This window comes from Euleptes europaea, chromosome 10 (assembly GCF_029931775.1).
Source record: "Euleptes europaea isolate rEulEur1 chromosome 10, rEulEur1.hap1, whole genome shotgun sequence".
Classification (NCBI taxonomy): domain Eukaryota; kingdom Metazoa; phylum Chordata; class Lepidosauria; order Squamata; family Sphaerodactylidae; genus Euleptes; species Euleptes europaea.
Window position 1 is genome coordinate 13895459 of NC_079321.1, and position 27543 is coordinate 13923001.

The 27543-nt window shown below is 44.1% G+C and overlaps 1 protein-coding gene across 1 annotated transcript; it reads left to right on the forward strand.

Annotated features, from left to right (window-relative positions):
* The first annotated feature begins 1200 nt into the window (after positions 1–1200).
* CDADC1 (cytidine and dCMP deaminase domain containing 1) lies at positions 1201–25586 on the forward strand. Its single transcript, XM_056856859.1, has 9 exons — positions 1201–1273; positions 6462–6556; positions 7587–7764; positions 9707–10273; positions 13086–13135; positions 20316–20485; positions 21461–21650; positions 23942–24006; positions 25580–25586. Exons 1-9 carry the CDS (start codon positions 1201–1203, stop codon positions 25584–25586), a joined length of 1395 nt encoding a protein of 464 aa, XP_056712837.1.
* Positions 25587–27543: the final 1957 nt, after the last annotated feature.

Below are 27543 nucleotides of genomic sequence, written 5' to 3' on the forward strand. Positions count from 1 at the left end.
TCTTTTCCGCACCTTCTCAAGCTCTGCAATATTCTTTTTTAGGTGTGGTGACCAGAACTGTACACAGTATTCCAAGTGTGGTCTCACCATAGATTTGTACAAGGGAAGTATGATATCAGCAGGTTAGATGGCCATCTGTCAGCAATGCTGATTCTGTGACCGTAGGCAGATGATGAGAGGGAGGGCATCTTGCCCATCTTCTGGTCACTAGGGGTGTGTGGTGGTGGGGGGAGGTAGTCTTGAATTTCCTGCATTGTGCAGGGGGTTGGACTTGATGGCCCTGGTGGTCCCTCCCAACTCTATGATTCTATGAAACTTAAATCCGGCCCTGGACGCAACATTACTGCTGGAAGGATGGGCGCAGCCTCCTCCTCCTCCTCCAAGATGCTCCAAGCAGGCTCCAACTGGACGTGGGGTGGGGGGTTGTTTTTCTTTTCTTTTTTTAAATTCTTTATTAAATTTTTATAACACAAAACAAAACAATAATAAAAAAATACAATAAAAGAAAAAACAAAATACAAAAAATACAAAAGAGTATCTTTACATACTAATTATTACTTTCACATTTACCAAACCGTTAAATCCATAAAGAGACTCCTTCACCCACCTCAAAAAGTGACCCTTCACCCAACTTCCGGAGAAGTGTCTAAACAGTTTTTATAATAAACCTATTAACAATATAATGTAAATTTATTAAAACTAATTTCTATAACTCGCTCAATAATATTGTAAAATCCATTTTTGCCATTTTATCCCAGTATGAGGCGGCCTTAGACCACGATTTTTTTTAAAAAAATTCTTCCATATCATTTCCATGTAGGAATTTCGTTAGTTTGGCCATCCTCATAGACAACCACAATTTCTCCAGTCAACAATTGAAGGTTTATGTACCTGCTTCCAAACTGTAGCTATTACAATTCTTGCGGGGGGGGGGCTGTTTTTCTAAAGGGAAACGCAACCTCTTCTTTGTGGCTCAGGCTGGAATCACACACACACACACACACACACACACGCAGAAGGCGCGCCTGGCGCGGCCCCCTGAGGAACCCCGTGGCCTCAGGCAGGCTCGGCCCAGGCTCGGCCCGAGGCTTAGCGACCGTTGGCCGCAACGGCCCAGCGCGCCCGTTGCGGCGGCTCCCGCGCGGTTGCCTAGGCGACGGGGCTTCCGGCCGGGGGGCCTGACCTCTCCCCCCCCCACTCATGAACGGCGCGGCGGCGGCGGCGGGCGGAGAAGGCGGGCGCAGCGTCTGCACGCAGACCGACAGCCTGACCGGTGAGAGGAGGCGTTGCTTCGCGCGCGGCGGGGCCCGGCTCCGTTCAGACGTGCGCTGGGAGTCCCGTGTCCCCAGAGCCTAGATTTCTTGGGGGTGGGGGGTGGGGGTTTGAGCCTCCCCGCTGCGGCATCTTAACGCATGGGCACGCTGGGCAGTTGGCCGCCCCCCCCCCCACGCTAATCTATGGACGTTGTGACTTGCTGTCAATGAATAAATAAATACTATGTGTGTGTGAAGTGCCGTCAAGTCGCAGCCGACTTATGGCGACCCCTTTTTGGAAGTCCAGGGTTTTCATGGCAAGAGACTAACAGAGGTGGTTTGCCAGTGCCTTCCTCTGCACAGCAACCCTGGACTTCCTTAGTGGTCTCCCATCCAAATACTAACCAGGCTAGCCTGGGCCATCCAGGTCAGGGCAAATTTTTTAAATGTGTGTGTAAAGTGCCGTCAAGTTGCAGCCGACTTATGGCAACCCCTTTTGGGGTTTTCAAGGCAAGAGACTAACAGAGGTGGTTTGCCGGTGCCTTCCTCTGCACAGCAACCCTGGTCTTCCTTGGTGGTCTCCCATCCAAATACTAACCAGGACTGACCCTGCTTAGCTTCTGAGATCTGACGAGATCAGGCTAGCCTGGGCCATCCAGGTCAGGGCAATAAATACTATATTAAACTATAAATATTTTTTAAAAATATTTTTTTTATTTTCTTCTAACATCAACATAAAAACAATATCCAATATTAAAAATAATAATAAAAAAAACAATACATTAAAACCCAAAACTGATAACAAGATTTTACAAGATTCAACAGAGTCATATTTGAGAGCGAGCACAACTAATTATTATTAAGTTAATGTATTATGACACCCCATAAGGGGGCGGTATAATATCTGTCTGTCTGTCTGTCTGTCTGTCTGTCTGTCTGTCTCTCTCTCTCTCTCTCTCTATCTATCTATCTAGATATAGATATAGATATAGTTTTCTTTTTATTCCCTAGCCCTTCTTCCCTTCTGTATCCCATTTACTATTAAAAATCAATAAAAAATATTTATAAAAAAAATAACACCATTAATTTGACAATAAAATGACTTCCCCCCCTCTCCCTCTTCTAGCTAAAAATAAATTGTATGAGCTTTTGCTAATGGAACTAATCCCAATATTATTTTAATTAACCTGTTCTTATCCTAACTACCCTTATTAAATCAATACCTAATATAAAATTAATACAAGGTATATTTTAATTAATATATTCTTGTCCTATCTAGCCTTATCTTGTCCTATCAATACCTAATATAAAATTAATACAAGGTATATTTTAATTAATATATTCTTGTCCTATCTAGCCTATCTTGTCCTATCAATACCTAATATAAAATTAATAAAAAACGTAAATACGGAATTAGATCAAAAAGTATTCTTTAAATGGTCCCAATAAAAGTTAAATTTCTCCAAAAATATTAAACATATAGTTTAGCAATTGACATAAAAAATAAAAGATAAAAACAGATAGGAACCATTATTGAAGATATTTATATGTAATCAAATATATAATAACTTCCCCTACACTACCCTCCATTTCCATTAAAGATTGATTATTTTGTAAGTCTTCCATTTCTCCCTAAACTCATTTAAAACATGTTATAACTAAACTATAAATATTATGAACTATAAACATGTTATATTGGTTCTTGTAGGCTATCCGGCCTGTGTGACCCTGGTCTTGGTATTTTATTTCCTGACGTTTCGCCAGCAGCTGTGGCAGGCAGCTTCAGAGGAGTAACACGACAGTTACTCCTCTGAAGATGCCTGCCACAGCTGATGGCGAAACGTCAGCAAAGGAAATACCAAGACCACGGTCACACAGTCCGGATAACCTACAATAACCGATGAACTCTGACCGTGAAAGCCTTCGACAATATCATGTTATATTGTTCAAACGTTTGTGTTGATTAGTCTTTGCTGTACAGCATGTTTTTTTTTTTAATGTTTAAGCACTGGTTTTGTTGGAAGTACCGATAAAGATATACTTAATTTCATCGCCCATTTACATTTTTTACCCCTGTGAGTGGTTGGGTAGGTAAGGGCCCCTGTGCACTGCTTTGCCCGGAGGCCTACAGTGCTGTTAAGACGGCCTCCCGCTGCCCCGACCAAAGGCGTTTCGGACACGGAACTCCCAGGGTCATTCCTGCATGGGAGGTTTGGCCTGGGTTTTGCCGCTCTCCAGGTGCACGTTTTCCCCCGTCCGGATTCTCAGAACTCTGCCTGGGGGCTTATTGTTGAGCTTGGAGAATTTGGATGGGGGAAATGTGCATCTAGAGAGCGGCAAATCCAAGGTAAAAACCTCCCATGCATAAATGGCCCCAGACACGTGGAGGTGGGAATGGCCATGAAATCGTGTTAAGGTGCAGGAAAAATAAAGAGACTCTTGGGTGGGCTTGAGGCCGGCCTCGTCAGATGCATTTGACCTCACTGTCAGACGTGTAGAGAAAAAGGGAAATAAACAGCCAGGGTGGGAAGGCTTGTGAAATGCGGGAAGAACGGGGTGAGCTCTTTCTCCGTGGTGGTGATGGCCATGATTTTCATAACCAGTTATTGTGCACAGACGTGCTTTTTTTCCTTATAATTCCCAGATCTTCCTTCAAAGCTACACTTTTTGTTGTAGGGATTGATCTATCTCTAAAATGCCGCTGTAAGCATTCATGGGCAGGAGAACAGACACCTTGACAGACTAACAGGTCTATTTTGATCATGAACATAATGTCACGTGAAGCTGCCTTCTACTGAATCAGATTCTTGGTCCATCAAAGTCAGTATTGTCTACTCAGACCGGCAGTGGCTCTCCAGGGTCTCAGCCAGGGGTCTTTCCCATCACCTACTTGCCTAGTCCCTTGAACTGGAGCTGCTGGGGATTGAACCTGGGACCTTCTGCATGCCAAGCAGATGCTCTCCCACTGAGCCACAGCCCCTCCTCATAAGCTTTTGTGGAGTACTGAGCTGCTTTTTAAAAGTAAATAGGTGGTAGTTTGATTTGTTTTTAAAGAAATAACTGGATGTGTTTCTCCTCCCCTTCTCAACAGTTTTCAAGGTGTGTTGTCTAACATAAATATGCAATTCATTACTAGAATATAAAGCGAACTTTAAAAGCCCAAACAAAATGCTTAAAATATAGCAGAATTACATAATAGGTACGTAGATTGTGTGTGCGAAAAGAATTCCATATTATTTTGCTAATAAAATCGATTTAATGTTGCATTGGGGAGGGGAGGAAGGTGCTAAGGTCACCGAAGAGGGAATTCCATAACCGGTTTCCAACCTGCCCAGTCTCTAAAGGTAATATTATCTGTCTAGATAGGGAAACATGAGCATAGTTGGGCTACAAATATAGTGGAAAATATGAGTCTTCACTCACCTTGACAAACTATTTTGATCATAAGCTTTTGAGTAGTACTGAGCAGCCTGTTAAAAGTAAATAGGTGGTTGTTGTTTTTAAAGAAATAACTGAATATGTTTCTTTTCCCTTTCTCGACAGTTTTCAAGGTAGGCTGTCTAATATAAATATGTAGTTCATTACTAAAATATAAAACCAACTTCAAAAGCACCAAACAAAATGCATACAATATAGCAGAATTACACAGTAGGCAGATTGGGGGGAGGGCAGAGGACAATTCCATATTACTTTGCGAAAGCTTATGTAAATAAAATCAATTTAGCATCGCATTGGGGCGGGGTGGGGGTGGGGAGGAAGGTGCCAAGGTCTCTGAAGAAGGCATTCCATAACCTGTTTGCAACCTGCCCAATCTCTAAAGGTGACAGGGAAACATGAGTATAGTTGGGCTAGAAATATAGTCTAGTAGTAGGACTGCTGTTCTTCATGGATTGTTCTGTTCTTACCTTGCATAGGTTAAGGCCTTGTGTAGAAATGTCACAGATCCACTATGACCCCTTTTATATCATGAACTTTAGGACTCACTGTTGACAGCGTTTGCCCTCTGTACCTGTGCATCTATCAAATGAAGCCAATACTCGTGCCTCTGACGCGTCAGGAAAACTGTAAAACTTTGTTTTCAATTGGAAAGAAATTTCCTTTCCCCCTTCACTTTCTTCCTCCTTGCTGGGCTGTATCTTTCAGAAAGGAGAATTCTGATTGAGCACCCCCCCCATGTTTTCCCCAAACCTTGCAAGGTTGCAGAGCGCCGTAGCTGTTGCCACTGTGGGCATGCCCTTTCTCCCTCCTTCTGTGCCTACCTATATGGGCACCAAGCTTCAGCTATCGTAAGTGGAAGAGGTTGTGTGGAGGGTGCAGTGAAAGCGCCAGTTCTTCGGCCGAGTCACTTGAGGGACACTGAGGCACTGCAGGGGCCCAACTGGTTCCCGACAATCAGTGGTATGTGAGGTGAACAGCATCCCCCGCCTACCTTGCTTGGGGGTGTCCTTGAATCAGCCCTAGCAAGTAATAGCTTAGTTACAGCTTATCGGGTATTGAGTTTAGTACTTGACTGCAAACCCAGAACATAAGAAAATGCCATTTTGGATCAGACCATGGCCCATCAAGCCCAGCAGTCTGTTCACACAGTGGCCAACCAGATGCCTCTAGGGAGCCCACAAACAAGACGACTGCAGCAGCAGCATCCTGCCTGTGCTCCACAGCACCTAATAGGTGTGCTCCTCTGATCCTGGAGAGAATACATCGTGACTAGCATCCATTTTTACTAGTAGCCGTGGATACCCCTCTCCTCCATGAACATGTCCACTCCCCTCTTAAAGCCTTCCAAGTTGGCGGCCATCACCACATCTTGGGGCAGGGAGTTCCACAATTTAACTATGCATTGTGTGAAGAAGTACTTCCTTTAATCTGTTTTGAATCTCTCACCCTCCAGCCTCAGCAGATGACCCCATGTTCTGGTATTATGAGAGGGAGAAAAGCTTCCCAGTTTGGGCAGTGGGTGCAGATGAGCAGCAACTACTCCTAGAAGGTCATGTAGTAAGAACTCAGTGTAGAGATGATACCCTTTTTTCTAGCTGGGTCCTGTGATTTTAGTGGGCTCGTGAGAGCAGCTCACCAACTTTACCAACAGAGATGTAGGGCTGTGTTTGATGTTGTTCATGGAAACCTCCGTTTCCAGAAACTGGTTAGAAAAGTGAACTAGTATGCAAGTATGTCTGCTCACTTTATGGTGTATTGTTTTCACGACAGGCCAAGTACCGAGGCTTTCTAAAGTGAACCTTTTTACTTTGTTCAGTCTTTGGATGGAACATTTCCCCTCCGTTGAGCAACAAAAGAACTTAGAGGTAAGTTATATTGATCTGCAGATCCATTTATTTTGTGGAGAGCTTTGGTCCTGGAATACTTTTAACATTGCTATTGAAGAAATTGTCTTTTGAAACCTCCACAGAAGTGTATGAGGGTTCATGATATAGCTAAGAACACAAGCAAAACACTGCCAGATCAGACTTATTGCTGCTCAGGCCATTGGTGGCAACTGACTTGAGTTAACCACAATGGATTATTGTCCTTGGGCATGATACTTCTCAGAGGCTGGTGCTGACTACCTCAAGCAAAACTTACAGACATTAATTTCCCCTGTGATCATTTCCCCCCCTATGCTCCCTACATGGAATTAGCTTTTCAAGCAGAATCTGATCAGTGAAGTAATGTATTTATGAGCAGAAGAGAACCTCACATAACCGGAAGTGAGCTATATGTGCTCACCTTTGAAGAAGCGAGCTGCGACTCATGAAAGCTCATACCCTGCCAGAAATTTTGTTAGTCTTTAAGGTGCTACTGGGCTCTTGCTCTTTTCTACTTATATGGACAGTGTTGGCTTTGCTGTTCTTGCCCTGCCAGTACCCCAACCAAAGGCACAAGCTGTTGTTCAACTGAAAAAGAGGTCTCCTTGGCAGTGGGAACTGCAATCATAAAATGTCACAGCAGTCTCCAGCTAGATGTGTAGTTCTTCCCTATGGGCTCCCTGCTTCTTTCGATATCCTAGCTTAAGGAAAATCCCAGTAAGCCTGAACCAAAGTTAATTTCTGTGTCAGCACTTTGCTTTATTGTGGTGAAGTTGAAATGGAGAATCTGCTGCTAGGCAGGGAGAAGCCGTGGGGAGAAAATGCGTGCTCCTAAGCGGCTTTTGATTTGCTTGCTGTGGTTAGCAAGGACTTTCAATGTGACCTGTTCAAGTTGCCCTTGATCTGTTCACTTATTGTTGCAAGTTTATGACGGTGATGCTGTATGCACAAACAGAAGCACTTTTGGAAACCCCGTTTGAACAGCGTGACATCAAGTGGTAAGTAACTCTCATCTTGTACTCCAATCTAGGTGAAGAAGGCAGGTCTGGTTGTCGTGAAGAATATGAAAATAGTCGGTCTTCATTGCTCCAGTCGAGACTTGCATGCTGGTCAAATTGCACTCATTAAATATGGGTCAAGGCTTAAAAACTGCGACCTGTATTTTTCAAGGAAACCATGTTCGATGTGTTTAAAAATGATTGTAAACGGTAAGTTAAGGGTTGCAACAGAGTTTACAATCCAGGTACTAAGTAATGACGGCAGTTGCTCTCAGAAGTAACTCAGTGCCTCATTAGATCTTAGATGGGATTGTATTCATGCTTTGGTTTTTTATTGGGTGGGAAAACTTTGTAATTTGTTTATTTTTCCACTTTATACTAAACCTAGAGCTGCACTCGTGTTCTGCTGGCCGGCCTAGAACGTTTCAGTGCAGACAACTTAAATGCCATAATTGGAGTTATTCCTGTTCCATTTATTAATTGGAGGTACCAAAACAAGCCGTGTAAATATTAACTCTTTACCTTTTAACTGTTTTACTGGAGATTCATTTTTGTGGTGCAGAAACATGTCATTCTCTTTGACCCTTTATCCCATTGCCATCACTATTTTAAACATTTGCAGAATTGCAAGATTTTCAGCGAATGCCTACTTGCTCTTTATTTATCCCAGTCTCCCTAATTTGTATCAGAGGAGTTAGACTTAGGGCTGTCTAAGTTTTCCAAGTTGGTGTCCACTGGCTTGTCACCAATCTGTGTTCCTTCTGTTCATCAAAGATAGATGAGTGAATAGATGAACTCCCTGACTTAACTCACTAGCTGATTTTAAAGTGGATCTAAAACAGGTAGCTGCGTTGTTCTAGTTGATCAAAATGCAGAAGGACAACAACATATCTTAATACAGACAGTCACAAGTACCGATATCAATAAATAAAAAAGGAAGTAATCCTAAACAGGTCTACTCAGAATTCAGGCCCATATTACTCTATGAGACTCACTCCCAGGAAAGTGCCATTAGAGCCCACCCCATTCATCAACTGCTGCTTCCATTCCCCCTCTAACAGGAACCCTTTTGGGGTGCACTATCAGATCTGGCTTAAAGAGTGTTTGGTACATAGGGAGTTGGTTTTTATATGCCGACTTTCTCTGCCACTTAAGGGAGACTCAAACCGGCTTACAATCATTTTCCCTTCCCCTCCCACAACAGACACCTTGTGAGGTAGGTGGGGTTGAGAGAGTGTGACTAGCCCAAGGTTACCCAGCTGGCTTCATATGTAGGAGTGGGGAAACAAATCCAGCTCACCAGATTAGCCTCTGCCGGTTCTCCAGATCAGAGTCCACCGCTACAAACCACCGCTCGTAACCACTACACCACGCTGACTCATAGGAGAAAAGTAGCACGATCTGAAAACATTAAGTAGAAATACAAGATAAATCTTCATTTTTGTACAGGAAAGGAAACATACACACACACACACAAAACAAGTGAAACTGTACGTCAGGCAAACTGTGAGACCCATCAGGGATGCTCTGATCATCTGCTGACCAGTGAGCTGCTTTTCTTCTTCTGTTTCCATGTAAGGACAGCTGCAGGCCTTTCAGTGGTGCCATTACAGGGCGGCTCATTTGCTCCAGCGCCATAGCGCAAATCTTAGAACATTAAAAAGAAAACTCTAAAAAAGAACTCGCTGTGAAAAAAAATGGTTGGGTGGGGGGAGAAGCAATCCTTTCGGATGCTCTCCAGACATTTTAAACAGCACACTGCAGCGATTCAGAAGTGCAAGGAAGAGCTGAAACTGGGAGAAAGCAGTTTTCATAAAAACTAGCTGAGCCCCGGGATACAAAGGAGGCTTGTATGAAAAGGTAAAAATAATTTTTAAAAAATCCGTTAGCAGCTGGGAGTTGAAACGGTTGTGTCTGAAATGACACAAACAAATCCGTTAGCAACTGGCTGCTCAAACGTATTATAAGGGTGATTAGAAAGGAACAGTGATGTTACAGTGGGTGGATCCAGGTGGCCATATCAAGGAAGTCTCTTATGTTGAAGTAAGGCTGCAAAAGAAAATTCTGGAGTTCGTCTTGATAAAAGCAGAGGCTGACATATATTTTTAATGTCCTTTTTTGTAATCCTTTTTGATTGTACGGTTTGTTTCAGCTGGCGTGAACAGGATTTCTTACTGGCCCGCGGATCCTGAAATAAGCCTGCAGCATGATGCGTCTAATGAAGATGCCAAGCTGGATGCCAAAGCGGTGGAAAGACTGAAGTCCAACAGCCGCGCTCACGTGTGCGTCTTGCTTCAGCCCTTGGTCTGTCACATGATGCAGTTCATCGAGGAATCGTGCTACAAGTGTGACTTCATTCAGAAAATTGCTAAAACGCAGCCTGGACTGAACACTGGCTTTTACACCGAGTGCAGACAAGAGATGATAAAGGAGCTCGAGAGCCTGTTCCTAATTCCAAGCGAAGAAACACACAAGCAAATATTAATCACTATAGGACTGGAGAACCTTTGCGAAAATCCCTATTTCAGCAATCTGCGGCAGAACATGAAAGATCTGATCCTCCTCTTAGCTACCATAGCTGTCAGCGTGCCCGCTTTTGGCCATTTTGGATTTTATTGTAATAAATCAGCGCCCGCCAGTGAAGCATATTACCAGAGGTTGCCCCAAGAAGTGGCAAGGCACTGCATGATACAAGCCAGGCTGCTGGCCTACCGCACGGGTGAGTGACTGCCGTGAAGCACGAAACGCTGGGTCTGTGATGGGTCAAGTGGATGGGAGCAAGGGGATCTGAATGTGATGCTTCTGCTATGCTGTTCCTGTTTGAATTTAAGCAGGTGGTTTAATTGCTGTGGTTGTCTGTATCTGCAGATGCAGTATGTGAATAGCCAAAATCTGAAGGATATTACTGAGCCAACCAGTGTTTTAAGCGGCTTTGATAGAAGCCCTGTCCGGTGTGTCTGTAGTGGGGAGGGAAAGGGAAGGCGATTGGAAGCCGGTTTGATTCTTCCTTAAGTGGTAGAGAAAGTCAGCATAGAAAAACCAACTCTTCTGCTGCTGCTTCTGCTTCTGCTGCTGCTACTACTACTTCTAGCCCGTGGGTGCTATTTGGGGTCCCCAATGTGGTGCCCGTGGTGCCCTCCTGGTGCACGTCAGACACTAATCTGGTGAACCTGGTTGGTTTCCTCACTCCTACACATGAAGCTGTCTGGGTGACATTGGGCTAGTCACAGCTCTCTTAGAGCTCTCTCAGCCCCACCTACCTCACAGGGGGTCTGTTGTGGGGAGGGGAAGGGAAGGTGATTGTAAGCTGGTTTGATTCTTCCTTTAGTGGTAGAGAAAGTCGCCATACAAAAACCAACTCCTCCTCTTCTTTCTTCTTCTTCTGAAAGTGGGAAGGGCCAGATGGGCCTTTTGCACAGCAGAGCTTCCGATTGGCCGCTGGAGATTTGGCTGTGCAGATTTTTTTACATTATGCTTTAGCAGCAGCTGCCACCACAGCACAAAAATCTTCACTGTGTGACTGAAGCCATTTGCTGGCTGGCTTTGCCTCCTGTGGCAGCCATGTCCAGGCCCCACCACCCATCTTTGAGCCTGGCTACTGTGGCAGTGGTGTCTAGTAGCCACTCCAAGCCTGGAGTGCCTCCTGATAGCCACTACTTCTGTGGCTGGGCCCAGAGTGCCTCCTGGTGTCTGCTGTGGGCATGGCCAGGCCCGGAGCACCTCCTGGCTACACCTGCCGCCAGCTCTGAAGATTAAAGGTAGTGAGTTGGGGGGGAAATTTAACCAATTAATTTGGGGGGAAGTTTAACCAATTAATGTCACAAGCCTAGGATTCACCCACTGTCAGTTAGAGCTTAACATTGATCAAGCAAAGCAATTAATCAGGCAGAGGCTATTTGACATTGAACGTCAAAGTGAGCTTGTGAACTCTCCTGTGTTTTTGGCCCCAGACAACAATAGGTATGTGTTAGCGCCAGCAGAATATCGTTCATATCTGGAAACAAACAAAGAAGGGCTTTTTCATTTGCTAGAAGCTCTGCCCTGCCCTCGGCGATCCTAGAAGGCAGATTTAGGAGATTACCAAGGTCAGAATGGAGATGTCCCTGCAAATCGGGTGAAGTTGAATCTACTGCTCATGTCTTTTTCAGGTGCTCTTTCTATAAGGAAGTCCAGTACAAGCGAATGTCCCCTCTCCTTAATCTAATAAAGGATAACTCCAAAGAAGGGAGACAGAGGAGTCTCCTATGGGATGGTCAGATCAGAGGGTAAAGCAAGTAGCTAAATTCTGTGCCACAACATATAAGTTATGTCAGACAAAGCTGGGCTTGGTAATTTAACTTAAAATGGAGAATGTTTTATTAATTCAATGTCTGTTTAAATTATATAGACTGTCTATGAATCGTATATCCTATAGTTTGTTACTGTATATTCTCCAGTTTTAATTCTGTAACTGATATGAATGTTTTAAATTGCATTTGCCATATCAATAAATGAATCTGAACCCCCCAATTAATGGTTTTAAGATTTCAGATTTTTCTACAAATTTGGGGAGGCGCAGGTTTGTAGGAAAATGTGTTTAATGTTGGAGTGGCCCTGATTTGCGGATTTAGAAATCTGCAAATGGGGCCTATACATCACTATTAGATATATGGATGCTAAGCTCCTGCTGGATTCATCTGCATTTCTTTCTCCCTCTGCTACCGATGGTCTCTACTGACAGACAGAAGGCTGAGGCTTATTGATGTATATTAAATTATGTGCTCATAATTCAAATCTATCAGAAAATAGAGGAGCAAATACATTTGGTTAGAAGATAATGGCACTTTTAGTTTACCACAGAGGATGAAAAATCCAAAGTTGTTTATTTCTCCTCCTTCCTAAATATAACTGAGTGTAGACAATGTGTTTATTTTAGACATGTTAAAACATACCATCAGCAATACAGCTGTAATAGTTATATTAATGGCTTGGGTGCTCTGCCTCATAAGTTGCCTGGCACTGAAATACATTCTCAAAAGGTGATCAAAATTATGGTGTTAAGTAATGCCTAGTGTTCAAAATCCTGCCAAAGCTTAGTATCAAAAGAGAGGTTCTGAGAGAAGGAGTAGTAGTAGTAGTAGTTGGTTTTTATATGTCGACTTTCTCTACCACTTAAGGGAGACTCAAACCAGCTTACAATCACCTTCCCTTCCCCTCCCCACAACAGACACCCTGTGAGGTAGGTGGGGCTTAGAGAGAGCTGTGACTAGCCCAAGGTCACCCAGCAGGGCTTCATGTGTGGGAGTGGGGAAACAAATCCAGTTCACCAGATTCTGAAACTATAATTATTGTGTGCATTATTTCTGTTTTTTTTAACCTTCTAGGTGTTACATATGCCGCGCATCAAATTTCAGTTGCGCCTAGTAAAAAATATTAGTTGTTGGGTTGACAAGCTGTTGCTAAAATGTGAGAAAGCACCTAACTGCGTTGATCCTTTTAGCCAGGAAATGGAGTTTTGTGGCCATATTTACTTATCCTGATATTTATTACAGAGGATCACAAAACTGGAGTTGGAGCAGTCATCTGGGCAGAAGCAAATGCAGTAAGTATGGGAGAATTGTTATACTTATTCCTATTACTAGATGCTGGCATTTCCATTGTCCTTCATAGTAAACAGTTTTTCTCCAATGGTCATTTATGCTTGATAATTAGCTGTGGGACTGCCCCAGGTCCTTTTGAGTTATTCATGATTTTTCCATTGTTCAGGAGTCACCCCGCAGCTGCCCTGCACTTGCCGTGCAGTTTGAGGAACCCCTTTTATCATGAATTTAAATTTCCCTCGATCTCAAAGAGAAGCTAATCGAGGCAATTTGCAGGAATAGTCTCAGATTCTCACCCTTAGCTCTTGGTATCTACCTGACCCCGGGCTCGTTACCCAGCTACTTCTCGCTCAGAGGGAGAAGGGCATCTTCATTATGGGTGTTTCCTTTTCCTCTTATCTCGGGAGGCAGGAACCAAATATTTAAATTTTTCTGACCTCTGAGGGTAAACGCCCCCTTGTGATCAGTTCTATTTCCTGCCTTGAACGGGAGAGCAGCCTTCTAGCAGCTCTCTGCTACAGAAATAATAGAGAAACCTTAACCTTACTTATTAGACCTAAAAATATTCTTATTTTAACAAACCTAAACTTAACCTAACTAATCTACTACTCAATTCTATTTACTGTCTTAATTTTCTGCCTATTCTCCTCAGAAGAGTCTTTTCCCGCCAAAAAAAAAAAAAAAAAAAAAATTGGCGGATCGGCATCAGGACAGCTATATAGCGCCTGCCAATTTAGACCCTAGCCTGCTAGTGGCCTTACCACTACAATTAGATGAACCCTCGGACAGTCACTCTGGTGACCTGAGGACCAAAACTCAAAAGGGAAAGGCAAAAGCGGCAAGAACGGCGCAGGCAAGTACAAACGGCTTGGCTCGACCGCTAACAAGCGCGCCAAATGCCTGCTGCAAAACGCACGCTGCTCTGCCGCGCCTGAAAGACGCGACTGCCAGATCGCAACAGAAAGCGGCCGGGAGAAAACAGCGGCGGTAGCCGCTCCTCCCACACAGCATGAACGGGGGAAATGAAGGAGGCTGGCGGCTCGCCTTTTTGCCTCGCCCGCCGTGCTCCGTCCTTAGGCGGCTCGCCTATTGTTATTCAAGGACGGGAAGCAGCGGGAAGCAGCCAGGAGAACACAGCGGCTATAGCCACTTCTCCCACACTGCACAAACGGGGAAAATGAAGGAGGCTGGCGGCTCGCCTTTTTGCCTCGCAATGCTCCGTCCTCAGGCGGCTCGCCTATTATTATTCAAGGACGGGAAGCATCAACGGAGACATCGACTGCCGGTAAGGTGACTTCGCCCCCCCCCTCATAGATGCAGCCTGTTTTACTCCTGTAAGTGCAGAGCTCTCCGCCCTGATTAAAAACGCCTTCTCAGATGGCTTAAGGGCAGTACAACCTCCTTATCCTGCCCCATCCATACAGGGATCGTAGGGATCACACCCTCCAGCACCACAAACAGTAATCTGATTGCTAAAAGGGCAGAATATCAGCCAAAGGCTGTGGCTCAGTGGCAGAGCGTCGGATTGGCATGCAGAGGGCCAATTCTGGTAGTAGGTGATGTGGAAGACCTCTACCTGAGATCCTGGTGAGCCAATCACCAGTCCAAGTAGTACCAAGAGAGTACGTGCTGGCCAGCCTAAGCAGCGCTGAAAGCTAATTCATGGTCACAAAATTGCCAATTGGTACCCAGACTGTCTATAGTATTTAACGCAGAAGATTTCCTTCTGCATTGGCATAAAAACCTAGCTACTCTTGATCTCTCAGAGGACTCAGAGTGGGAGAAAAGACTCCAGATAGGTTTGTGCCAGCGCTTGATTATTTCTAACTCTGTTGAAAGCAGAGCGGGAGAAACCAATGGCACCCATACAATGCTCCACAGCCTCTAGGAACCCTTTATATTTGGTTTATCGGTGCTTCTAAAATTCTAAAAGTGCCTTCAGTAGAATCACCTGTCACTGCCTTCACTCTTTCAACCTTGTTACATGGCCTTGCCATGATTAGGGACCCTACAGATAGGAAGGCAGAGTTAGCAGGCATAAATGCTCAGAGGCCTTGGCACTCACTATCAAGCGCTTCTATCACATCTGCCCTAGTATACAGAGCGGCAATAATTTGGACTAGGAAGTTATATCAATTTTTTCCACAGGAAGAAAGAAACGCCTTTACAGGAGTACCCATGTTTTTTTGAGAGTGGTATTCTTTCTAACTGATTCGAACTTCGATACCATGCCATATGCAGCTAGGACACTAGCCGCAGCATCAGATGCCAGAAGGGCATCCATGTTTGTTTTTTTTTGAGAGTGGTATCCTTCCAGCTGATTCTACCTTAGATACCATGTCATCCATGTTTTCGAGAGTGGTATTCTTTCTAGCTGATTCCTCCTTAGATAACATGTCATATGCAGCTAGAACGCTAGCCACAGCCTCAGCTGCCAGAAAGGCTCTCTGGGTACGCCCCTGGCAAGCGGAGTATATAGATCAAAATTGGTTATTATGGGCTTCCTGTATCAGGGAAAGACCTTGCTTGGAGACAATTTGGTCCCCATATCAGTGGAGACCAAAGACAAGTTTCTACGCAAGGAATCCAAGGGATCACTCCCTCTATGTCCTTTCGTGCATACCACATACTTCAAAGATACAGACCTGATCAACCTAGAAACCACCGGAACCAGAATCGCAGCTCCTTTAGTAAAGGAGGACGATTCAATAAATCTCCAAAATCCTCCACCTTCCAGGGCAATAAAGGGGATAAACCCTACCGCCCAACCAAACAGTGACGCCAGCCACCAGTCAGTGGAAGGCAGGCTCAGCCTATTACACCGTCAGTGGTCACCTCCCAACCAGGCCTCTGGGTCACAAACATTATCTCACAAGGCTATCAGATAGAGTTTTTCTTACACTCCTTCACATCGACTAGTAATATCTCCAACATTCCCCCCCCCCCCAAAAAAAAAATCCATAGAATTTCAGAGGCCTCTTAGACATCAAGGCGATGGAGCCAGTCTCACCATTAGAGCATACATTGGGAGTCTATTCAGTATTCTTTACTGTTCCCAACAAAGGCGGCGGATGGAAAGCCATCCTAGACCTCAAGTTTCTGAACAGATTATCCCATTAAAGCGCTTCAGGATGGAGACACTAAAGTCAGTCACACAGGTCCTCAGGGAAAAGCATTTTCTTACATTCTAATACACCCGGCACATTGTTGTTTCCTTCGGTTCCCGTACAAGGGACACCTCTTCCAATTCAGGGCCTTACGATTCGGGTTATCATCGCCCCTCCTCGAGTATTCACCAAAGTTCTGGACACACCAGTCACATCTCTGCACGAGGAGGGCGTGAGAATGCACCCTTCTCAGACAACATTCTGATTTGCGCAAGCTCAAACTAGCAGAGCATAGATCATTCAGAGAGAGTTCTGAAGAGGTTAACAGAACACGGGTCATAATCAACTTCAGAAAGACCCACTTAGTTCCATCCCAACGATTGAGAGAGATGGGGGATGGACATAGACACACTGACAAACTCCTTATACCTTCCAGTGGACATTTCATCTCTAGCAAAGAAAGCGATTAATTCCCGATCGCCTTCTCTAATGTCCCTGACCAAACTGAAGGGTCACATGTCTGCATGCATTCCCGCGGTTCAAGGGGCACGCTTATGATCAAGACCTCTTCAATGGTTCTTGAGGCCGTACCAAAGAGACATACCAAGGAAGAAGTGACAGAAATCTCATCCTGACCGATGAAGTCAGATCAAGACTAGTATGATGGTTTCAGTCTCAGAATTTGACGAAAGGAAGTTGGTATCTCCGTCCAACACCAATTCAAATCTTCACGGACGCGTGTCTATCAGGTTGGGAAGCCACACTCAAGGGACAATGGCTCAAGCAACATGGACTATCAAGAACAGAATCTTCACATCAGTGCCCTAGAAATCAGGACGATCCTCAGAAGCGACTACATTTTTCCTTGGGCCGAGTCCAACCTCTCATCAAAATCAGCAGAACATATTCAGGGCACAGTCAACATACAAGCAGACTGGCTCAGCAGACAGGACATCAGCGAGGCAGAATGGTCTCTACATCCAGAGGTCTTTCAACTTATTACTCAGAGATTCGGCACGCCACAGATTCATCTGTTTGCATCCAGCATCATCCACCAGCTGCCAAGGTACTATTCCATGTACCGTCAACAGGGGGCGGAACAAATGGACCTCTTAATGTCACCAGGGCCACATGACCTACTGTACGGGTTCCCCCCCTCCCTCCAAGGGTATTGAGAAAGGTACGACTTCAGAAAGCATCAGTCAGATTCATATCTCCATATTGGCTGCGACGACCGTGGTTCCCATCTATAATTCAGATGTCCATACAGAACCATTGGAGACTTCCCGACAGACAAGATCTCCCTCTACAAGACCCAATATGCCATCCCAATCCAGGGTGGTACAAACTGACCGCATGGGCACTGAAAGGAGATGACTTATAGCCCTAGGTTATAGCCCGGTGGCCGTCACTACCATATTGACAACAAGGAAGCCATCAGGAGGGACAGAGCTTAGGGCTAGCTACCTGCACTCTACAAAGACAACTGGCATCTATAGCTACCATAGTACCCAAGGTATCTGGATACCGCTTAACCAAACACCATCACATAAAAGCCTTTTTAAGGGGCGTCAGTTATTTAGCTCCTCCTGCTAGACACAGGTTCACAACTAGAGCCTGCACACAGCTTTGACAGCACTCACACAACTACCATTCGAACCAATCACTGAGATAGGACAAAATGTAGCTGCAAGTTTCACAGGGAGCAGGACATAGTGCTTACATTTTCTGCACTAACCCCAAGAATCCTAAGGAGAAGGCCTGGCACTAGCTAGATCTAAGAAGGGCATTATCTTACATTTATTACATTTATCTTACTAAAATTATTAGGAACTCTGACTCCTTATTCGTTCATATCTCACCACCTGACAAGGGCAAGCATATGTCCAAGGCATCCATTAGTAGGACCATCACCTTATACATAACACAGGCTTATAGAATAAGTAACCTACCTGCTCCTGCGGGCGTTACTGCCCACTTGGGAAGAAGTGCGGCTACTTCAGCAGCCTTCGACTGCCGTGCTTTATGGAAGAGATATGTAAGGCTGCAACTTGGTCCTCGGTGTCCACATTTGTGAGACACTACAAATTAGATCTATACTTGTCAGCAGATGCCGCCTTAGGCAGACGAGTACTGCAAAGTATACTTCAGGACGTCTAACCCTCCCAAGGGCGGGGGACAGCTCTTGTATGTCCCATAATGAAGATGCCCTTCTCCCTCTGAGCGAGAAAGAGCCTTGGCTACTTACCGTGAAGGCTTCTTCTGCTCAGAGGGACGAAGGGCATCTTGCCCGCCCAGACGTCAGTAAAATATAAATAAAACAAATAAAATAAAATTACAGGTAATCATGGTTACATCTAACTTCCAGTTGACATTCAATTCAAGTTAAACGCTGTTTGTTGGTTCATGACTTATAGTTATCCTAAAGGTTCATCGTTAATGTTTATTAGGAACTTATTTCTTGTATAGAATTATAACTAACATGTTTCTTCAGTCTATCTTAAATATATAAGGCTCGGAAAGTCTTTAACTGATCACAAGGGGGCGTTTACCCTCAGAGGTCAGAAAAATTTAAATATTTGGTTCCTGCCTCCCGAGATAAGAGGAAAAGGAAACACCCATAATGAAGATGCCCTTCGTCCCTCTGAGCAGAAGAAGCCTTCACGGTAAGTAGCCAAGGCTCTTTTTGCACTTTGACCTCCCCTTTCTTGAGACGTCTCTTTATGCAAGCTCGTCTAAATTTTCTCCCCACGGCCTGAGCAGATATGCCAGAGTCCCCTATGAGGAAAGGCTATGTTCTTGTGCCTCTGGACAGGTTGAAACTGTGGCCCATGTACTACTACATTGCAAGCATGGCTCACTTTTACGGGAACAGGTCATCGAACCCCTACTGACAGATTGCCCTGGTGGCACTGATAAGGAGTTAGTTCAATTTCTTTTAAGTGATATTTATCCCCATGTTACTGCAGGGGTTGCTAGCTTCCTGGGATTTATATTAAAGTTTTAACTTTTAATGTTGTAAGGAAGATCTTTGTCAAAAGTTTATAAATCTCCTTTTAACCTCATTATGTACTTTTTTATGCCAAATAAAGGTGTGATTTGATTTTTAGTCTCAGCTTCAGGTCTTCTCTTCCACCCGTCCATAGTTGCTTGACCCTCCCTCATCCAAGCCCTCCCAGAGAAGCCATTTTTTGCCAGTGGTGTAAAGATCTCTGGAAAGGAGCTGGCTCCCCCCCCCCCCCCCACCATAGGTATCCTCTCTGGTCAGTTTCAGCAGCGTGTTAACATCTCCGGGAACGGAGATGATCAAATAAAAGAATCCAGCTGCTGGGCTGGCGGGGGAATGTTGCTGTATGGACAGGCTGCTGGGCTGGTGAGGCAGCGGCAGCTCAGACACACACCATGGGGCGGGAAGCTGCAGCATTTTTTGTTTTGTTTTATGGTGCTGTTTTAGCAATATAATGCTTTATTCATATTTTAGCGTTCATTCCATATATTGTAATTGTACATTTTTAAACATTTAACTTGTCAATTGCTCTTGGAAAGGGGGACCTAACACTCTCCAGTGGAATGGCTATTCAGGGGTGGGACATTATTCCCGAGGATGGTGATGATGATAATAGGAGGAGGAGGTTTTTATATGCTGACTTTCTCTACCACTTAAGGAAGAATCAAACCGGCTTACAATAACCTTCCCCTCCCCACAACAAACACCCTGTAAGGTAGGTGGGGCTGAGAGAGTGTGACCAGCCCAAGGTCACCCAGCAGGCTTCATGTGTAGGAGTGGGGAAGCAAATCCAGATTGACATCTCATGTGGAGGAGTGGGGAATCAAACCTGGTTCTCCAGATCAGAGTCCACCGCTCCAAACCATCACTCTTAACCACTACACCATATTATTAGTCTAAAACAGACTAATAATATGAAATCACCGAAGTACCACAAACATCCCCGAACTGGTCTTGATTCTTCTGGGATGATGAAATACATATAACCGTGTTTTGTTGGAAACACTTTACTTTTGTCACTTAAAGTTACGAAGTTTATCGGCATTTAAGGTTTAGTTTATTTTGCAGGAAAGCTGTGATGGAACAGGAGCCTTGTACTTCATAGGATGTGGTTACAACGCCTTCCCTGTTGGATCTGAATATGCTGACTTTCCACACATGGACGATAAGCAAAAAGACCGAGAGATCAGAAAGTTCCGATACATCATACATGCTGAGCAGAATGCTTTGACGTTCAGGTATAGAAATGTGCTTTGAATCACTGAAGGGAGAAAAGACTGTCTGGAAATGAAATTTTCATTTCCAGGTGTGTTGTATTAAATAATGATTTAATTGATTTATCAGGCAGATGGGGTAATTTGAATTATCTCATTTTATTAGTGCCATGAGTGGGAGAACCTTTAATACTCCGAAGTCTGTCCTGGTTGATCGAGATAAATGCATACTTTTGCACCTTGGTATGTTCCAGTACTGAATTAGCGCAGTCATGCGCACACAGAGCCATTTCAGTAGGGTCCCACGGAGCTCTCTGCTTTCCTTGTCAAGTACAGAGCAAATTCCCTGTTGAAGCAATGCTTTGGTTAAGCCACAATGCACATCAGCTTCCTTCTGAATAAAACTTGGTGCACTATGAAGAAGAAGAGTTGGTTTTTATATGCCAATGTTCTCTACCACTCAAGGGAGAATCAAACCGGCTTACAATTGCCTTCCCTTCCCCTCCCCACAACAGACACCCTGTGAGGTGGGTGGGGCTGAGAGAGCTGTGACTAGCCCAAGGTCACTCAGCTGGCTTCATGTGGAGGAGTGGGGAAACCCATCCAGCTCACCGGATTGGAGTCCGCCACTTCTAACCACTACACCAGATTAGCCTCTGCCACTCATGTGAAGGAGTGGGGAATCAAACCCGGTTCTCCAGATCAGAGTCCACCGCTCCAAACCACTGCTCTTAACCACTACACCACACTGGCTACATGCTGCAAAAACCTGGGAGAAGGGGCCTCCATTGGAGCCTGTGGCAACCTCTCTGTAGGCACGTGGCTGGTTTTGTGAGGGGCTTGATGGTGACCCTTGAATTTCTGACCATGATAAATGGGACTTGATTTCACTTTCAAAAAGTGCAGAAAAAACATCCCCCATAATTCAGTGTCCATGTATATGAAGAATTGTTGGCTCAGTCGGCATGTTTCAGAGTTTTTTTTTTTACTTACCTGTAGGTGTCAAGAAATAAAGCCAGATGAGAGGAGCATGATATTTGTGACAAAATGCCCATGTGACGAATGTGTGCCTTTAATTAAAGGTGCTGGTATCAAGCTGCTCTATGCAGGAGATGTTGATGTTGGAAGGAAGAAAGCGGATATCTCCTACATGAAATTTGCTGAATTGGAAGGCGTTAGAAAATTTACAGTGAGTTGTCTCTTTCTTTATCTTCCTCAGATTTTGTACGTAGTTCAGGGGTTTCTGAAGAGGAAGTAATTGACTGTTTCCCCCCCCCCCCCAATTTTGATTTCATAAAGAAGGAAAGGAATGCAGAAATAAAGAGGGGGAAATATTTGGCAATACAAATCATAAAGACAAAAGAAAATCTATTACAGTATCATATATACTTTGCATGGTTATGAAATCAAGATTGCTTTCCTAGCTTATAAGTATGAATATATATTTCGTTGCCTTGTTAATTTTATCATGAACGACTGTTAACTTTTCTACCAATTAATATTATTAGTATTAAGCTTTAATGTATTGATAAAATAGTTTCCATTTCTTGTAAAACAGTTCATAGTTCTGATCACTATTTACCAAATTGGTCATTCTTGCCATAGTACCATATTCAAAGAGTTTTTCTTTCCATTCTTCTATATCTGGAAGCAACACCTGCTTCCATTTCCTTGCTTAAACAATTCTTGCAGCAGTTGTGGCATACTTAAACAGACCTTTGGATTGTGCTGGTATTTCTGGTGGGGTAATACCCAGCAGCATATTTTTTGGATCTAAAATGAATTTCAATTGGAACAATTTTTGAACTTCCTGATGGATGTTCATCCAGTTATTGTTATAACTTCGGACACGTCCACCAAACATGAAAATAAGATCCATCTGTTGCATTAAACGTCCAGCACATCGCTTGATTTGTACCACGGATTTTGTATAACTTTTGGGGGTGGATGGGTAAAATGCCATCTATAAAACATCTTATACCAATTTTCACGTATATCCTGATTGGGTGTACATTTTAATTCTTTGGTACATAACAATTCCCATTATTGACTGTTGCTTTTCAACGCTTTGCCTTTTTGGTCAGTCTTTCAGCTTTGCTGGGCCCATCCCCCATCTCCAGATCTCACTCCTCTCTGTTCAGTTTCTTATTTATTTGTGTGCAGGTATATATGCCAGAGGCAGGGAGCAGTGTGTCTGAGCCTCAGACGTTTAACTAACAGTAGATCTCATTTTTACAAATCTGATTGCATTTTTTGCAAGAACCATCAGAAAAGATGGTAAATATTTAGTTCCATCGGTACAGATTGTTTTATAGGTGTGCAGTGAAATACTATAAATGTCATGAGTATCAAAGGCTGACATTACTAGAAAGGCTTTATTTTGTTCATTAGGGAGTATTTTTGGTTACTACCATCATCAGACCCTTTAAACAAATCTGCTTAATAAATTTCCATATCACAGTAAATGGATTGGGTTCTAGGATGGATTTTTCCAGGAGAGGTCCTTTTCAGTCAGCTGGGGAGGGTGGGAGGGTGTCCTTGCCAGAAACCATAAATGGTAGGAAAGATTTCCTTTTCATAATGTCATCAGCTTATTTTAGTTGTCCATTGCATTTATTTATCTTTAAGTTCCAAGAGAAACACTATGAAGGAGCCTGGGGAGAACAGAATTCATAGAATCATAGAGTTGGAAGGGACCACCTTGTCCAGCCCCCTGCACAATGCAGGAAATTCACAACTACCTCCCCCCCACACCCCCAGTGACCCCCTACTCCATGCCCAGAAGATGCCCAAGATGCCCTCCCTCTCATGATCTGCCTAGGGTCATAGATCAGCATTGCTGACAGATGGCCATCTAGCCTCTGCTTAAAAACCTCCAGGGAAGGAGAGTTCACCACCTCCCGAGGAAGACTGTTCTACTGAGGAACCGCTTGAACTGTTAGGAAGTTCTTCCTAAAGTTTAGATGGAAACTCTTGTGATTTAATTTCAACCTGTTGGTTCTGGTTCAACCTTCTGGAGCAACAGGAAACAACTTGGCACCATCATTTCTATGACAGCCCTTCAAGTACTTGAAGATGCTTATCAGATCACCCCTCTGTCTTCTCCTCTCCAGGCTAAACATACCCAGCTCCTTCAACCTTTCCTCATAGGACTTGTCTCCAGACCCCTCACCATCTTTGTTGCCCTCCTCTGGACACGTTCCAGCTTGTCTACATCCTTCTTAAATTGTGGTGCCCAGAACTGAACACAATACTCTAGGTGAGGTCTAACCAGAGCAGAGTAAACCGATACCATCACTTCGCATGTTGAACTTGTAATGTGCAATCGAGTTTTTCCAGCACTCTGGAGAAGCTTGGTGGTCAGTCCTTAGAAAAACACAAAACAGACCAGTATTTTGAATAGTATTGTTATTTTCCTTTATGAGAATAACTGACAAGAAATGAAATAAAGTAAGCCTTTCCTCCCTTTTCCCCCCACAGTGGCAATTAAATCCATCCTACAGTTGTGCTCCAGAGCATGAAGAGCTCACAAACAAGGAAAGCAGGTATTATATGCTGCCTTTTTATTTAAAACAGAACGTTTGGGGGAAAGGAGAAGGTGCTTCTGGAAGTTCCCATTCCGTGTTTTAACTCCAGGGATTTGTGGAATTATAAAATTTCCTCTTCATATATTTAAGGCTCTGTATTCTCTTAACAGTAAGTAGTGTTTCCGAAGTTCTGCTGAAATCGCTATCCACTGCTTTCCCATAGCACTGCACTTTTAACTGAATGAAGAAGAGTTGGTTTTTATATGCTGACTATGGCTGTTACCGCACTAGGTATTCCCACTGATGTATTAAGAGTTTGAAACTGTTATAAAAAATACTGTTCGCACTTGGTTTGGCCCCTTTAGCTGTGAAGACGTCTTCCAACCTTTTTTTAGCTGTGGCATCCAAAAACCCTTTTAAAGCGATGTATTAAGAGTTTGAAAATGTTATAAAAAAACATCGCTGGGAATACCTAGTGCGGTAACAGCCTTTCTCTACCACTTAAGGAAAAATCAAACCGGATACAATCACATTTCCCTTTCCACAACAACCCTGTGAGGGAGTTGGAGCTGAGAGAGTGTGACATAATATCTGAGTGCATGTTATGCCATAACTGTGAAGTCCTTGTGGCTGGCTGATGCCAATCTTTGTTCATCTTCATGGCTTCTGTGCAGTCCCACGTGGGAACCGTGCATGTGCAGGCCAGCCACAGAAATTGACTGAAAAGCTTCTGGAAAAATCGGCTCTGTAGGAGTTCTCCGCCTCCCCTCCATACGTGTCCTAACCTTAACAGCTTTTCCCACCCAAATGGACGCGTGACGGAGGGGCAGGGGAGCAGCTTCTTTTTGCCTTCTCTCCTCGAATAACCCACATACAGCACCTAGATCAAACATTGACTGGCATTGTCTCTTTACCTCACCTACGTTATTTCCTAAAGCACCTTGCATATGTACCTGATCAAATGTTTTGTACTTTGTCGAAGGCTTTCACGGTCAGAGTTCATTGGTTCTTGTAGGTTATCCGGGCTGTGTAACCGTCCTTCACAGTGTTACTCCTCTGAAGATGCCTGCCACAGCTGTGGACGAAACGTCAGTGAAAAAGCCCCGTTTTCTTTTTAAATCAAAAAAAAAAAAAAAAGCTTTTTTAAGCCTTGCGGCAACCAGGGAAACTCTTTGGAGACACAGCACCGGCGCCTTGGCTATGTGGTCTCCGGTCACTGCAAGGCTCAGGAATGGGCTGTGAGTTGAAGATATAACCATGCCTATGCCTTGCTTTCTAGATGGTGAGCATAAAACTTTGTTGGCAGAAGAACGGGATCGTCAAGCCAAGTCTCATCTTGGGGACCACCAGGCTGTTCGTTGCTCTCTATCATGCCCGTCGTACCTGTATAATTTGAAAATGATTTTCATGGAAGCTTAAGTTATTATTGTCTCAAATTAAATTATTTTAGCTGTTTCAAAAATGCTGCCAGACTATATTTTAAAAAGGCTTTTGAGTGAGTGTTACACCAAGGAGCAAGCTAGCTGTAACCTGGGGGAGGGGAATTCAGGTGTACTTACTCACATGTTCTCTTCCCCCTCGTGCATGGCAGGAACTGAGGACGTCTTTGTTTTAGAGAAAGCTGAGTGCATGGCCCAGGCTAGCCTGATCTTGTCAGATGTCAGAAGCTAAGCAGGGTCAGCGCTGATTAGTACTTATATCGGAGATCACTGAAGAAGTCCAGGGTTGCTACACAGAAGCAAGCAATGGCCAATCTGCCTTGAAAACCCTATGGGGTCACTGACTTGACAGCACTTCACACCACCAAGTACATAGGGGAGGAGGGCTAAACCCCTCCCCCTCCCCCTCTTTACTTCAGGCAACAGAGCGGAATTTCTCTCCCAACCTGGCTCCAGAGTTCAAACAGCCAGAGAGGGAGAAAGATGCTTCAGAGAAGAAAGCACCATGTTATCAAATTGGGAGGGGGGAAGACACACAACAAGGTTTAGCTCCTCTCAGCCCCCCATGATGTTTTTTATTATCCCCTCTGACCTAGGAAAAAATAAAACCCGAGAGCTCGCCAATCCTCCAGTAGAAAACCCTTTCACTTGAATGAGGGCAGCCAGTAACAATCCCTATTTTACAGTGGCCCTGCCCACTTTTCTAAAAAGCTTGGCAGACAATAAGGGAGCCAATGTGGCATAATGGTTAAGAGTGGTGGTTTGGAGCGGTGGAGTCTGATCTGGAGAACCGGGTTTGATTCCCCACTCCTCCACATGAGCGGCGGAGGCTAATCTGGTGAACTGGATTTGTTTCCCCACTCCTACACACGAAGCCAGCTGGATGACCTGGGGCTAGTCACAATCTCTCAGCCCCATCTACCTCACAGGGTGTCTGTTGTGGGGAGGGGAAGGGAAGGTGATGTAAGCCGGTTTGATTCTTCCTTAAGTGGTAGAGAAAGCCGGCGTATAAAAACCAACTCTTCTTCTACTGCCAGGTGCCCATGGGCACCAAACTGGGGGACACTGGTATAGACTATAGTTGTCAACTCTTACGTAAACCGTTCCTACATGATCCATTTGCAAATGTATACAAGTTGAAGGACTGAAATCAGTTAATGTAGGGCACAGTCTTGATATCTTAAGGATTTTACTGATTATTCACAGTCTAATTCAAAAGACCTGTGTGTCAGGAAAGCCTAAATTATTACTCTCCCAGCACCCCAGGAAAGCTTCCAATATCAAAAGTTTGCAGCAATATTGCTTTTTAAAAAGAAAAAAAAAGCAGGCACTTCCAGAAACAATCTTTTTTTTTATTAATCACAAACATTACAGTGCAATTATTATTTTTCTAAATCTTTCAGCCTTTACAAAGCTGGATTCACATTCTTAATGTTCAGATTATACACTCAAAAGGGTTAATATTTTCCCATATAAAGTCTAAATAAGAAACAGGCTCCAAAAGGGTTGCTGTCTTGTGGGGGAAGGTGGCCATCTCTATTTGGCCAGGTGAGTATAGCATCCTCAGACACATTGGGGGGGGTGGGGCTTTCCTAAAAACAAAGTGCTCATTTGGGAGACCCTTTTTACAAAGCCTGTTTCTGCTCTGGTCTCATGTTGCCTGCCATAACATAGTTAACTGCTGCTCATCCCTTGCTCAAGTGCTATTTCTCACATGTAAGACGAGCAATTTGTATCCATCAACCATAATGTTCAATATGAAAACACACACAACCTCAGCGAGAAACTCTGTACAACAGTTGGGTCTGTTTCGGATTCACTGAAGGGGGCTATCTTGTCCCCATGGAAAGGAAGGACACAGAACTAACTGTGATCCAGGTAAGACCCTGTTTAAAAATCCAACTGATCTACATCCTAAGAGGAGCTTTCCTTGATTCTGTGCATCTGCCCTCCTCTCAGAAGTGTGTTGAGCCACAAAAACGTGGATTGGAATGGTGAGGATAGGAGCCTCAGCTGTGTGTGGGAGGGAGACAGAAGAGAGAAATGGTTTACACCAACTAGGAAAGAATGCAAAATAAAACAGCCTTATTTTCTTGGCTTCAAACTGCACTTCCGC

Excerpts from the sequence above, each read along its gene's own strand:
- CDADC1 (XM_056856859.1), top strand. The coding sequence starts at position 1,201 with ATGAACGGCGCGGCGGCGGCGGCGGGCGGAGAAGGCGGGCGCAGCGTC. Across the intron at positions 7,765-9,706 it reads TTTAAAAATGATTGTAAACG|CTGGCGTGAACAGGATTTCT; the intron begins GTAAGTTAAGGG and ends GGTTTGTTTCAG. Across the intron at positions 13,136-20,315 it reads TCTGGGCAGAAGCAAATGCA|GAAAGCTGTGATGGAACAGG; the intron begins GTAAGTATGGGA and ends TTTATTTTGCAG.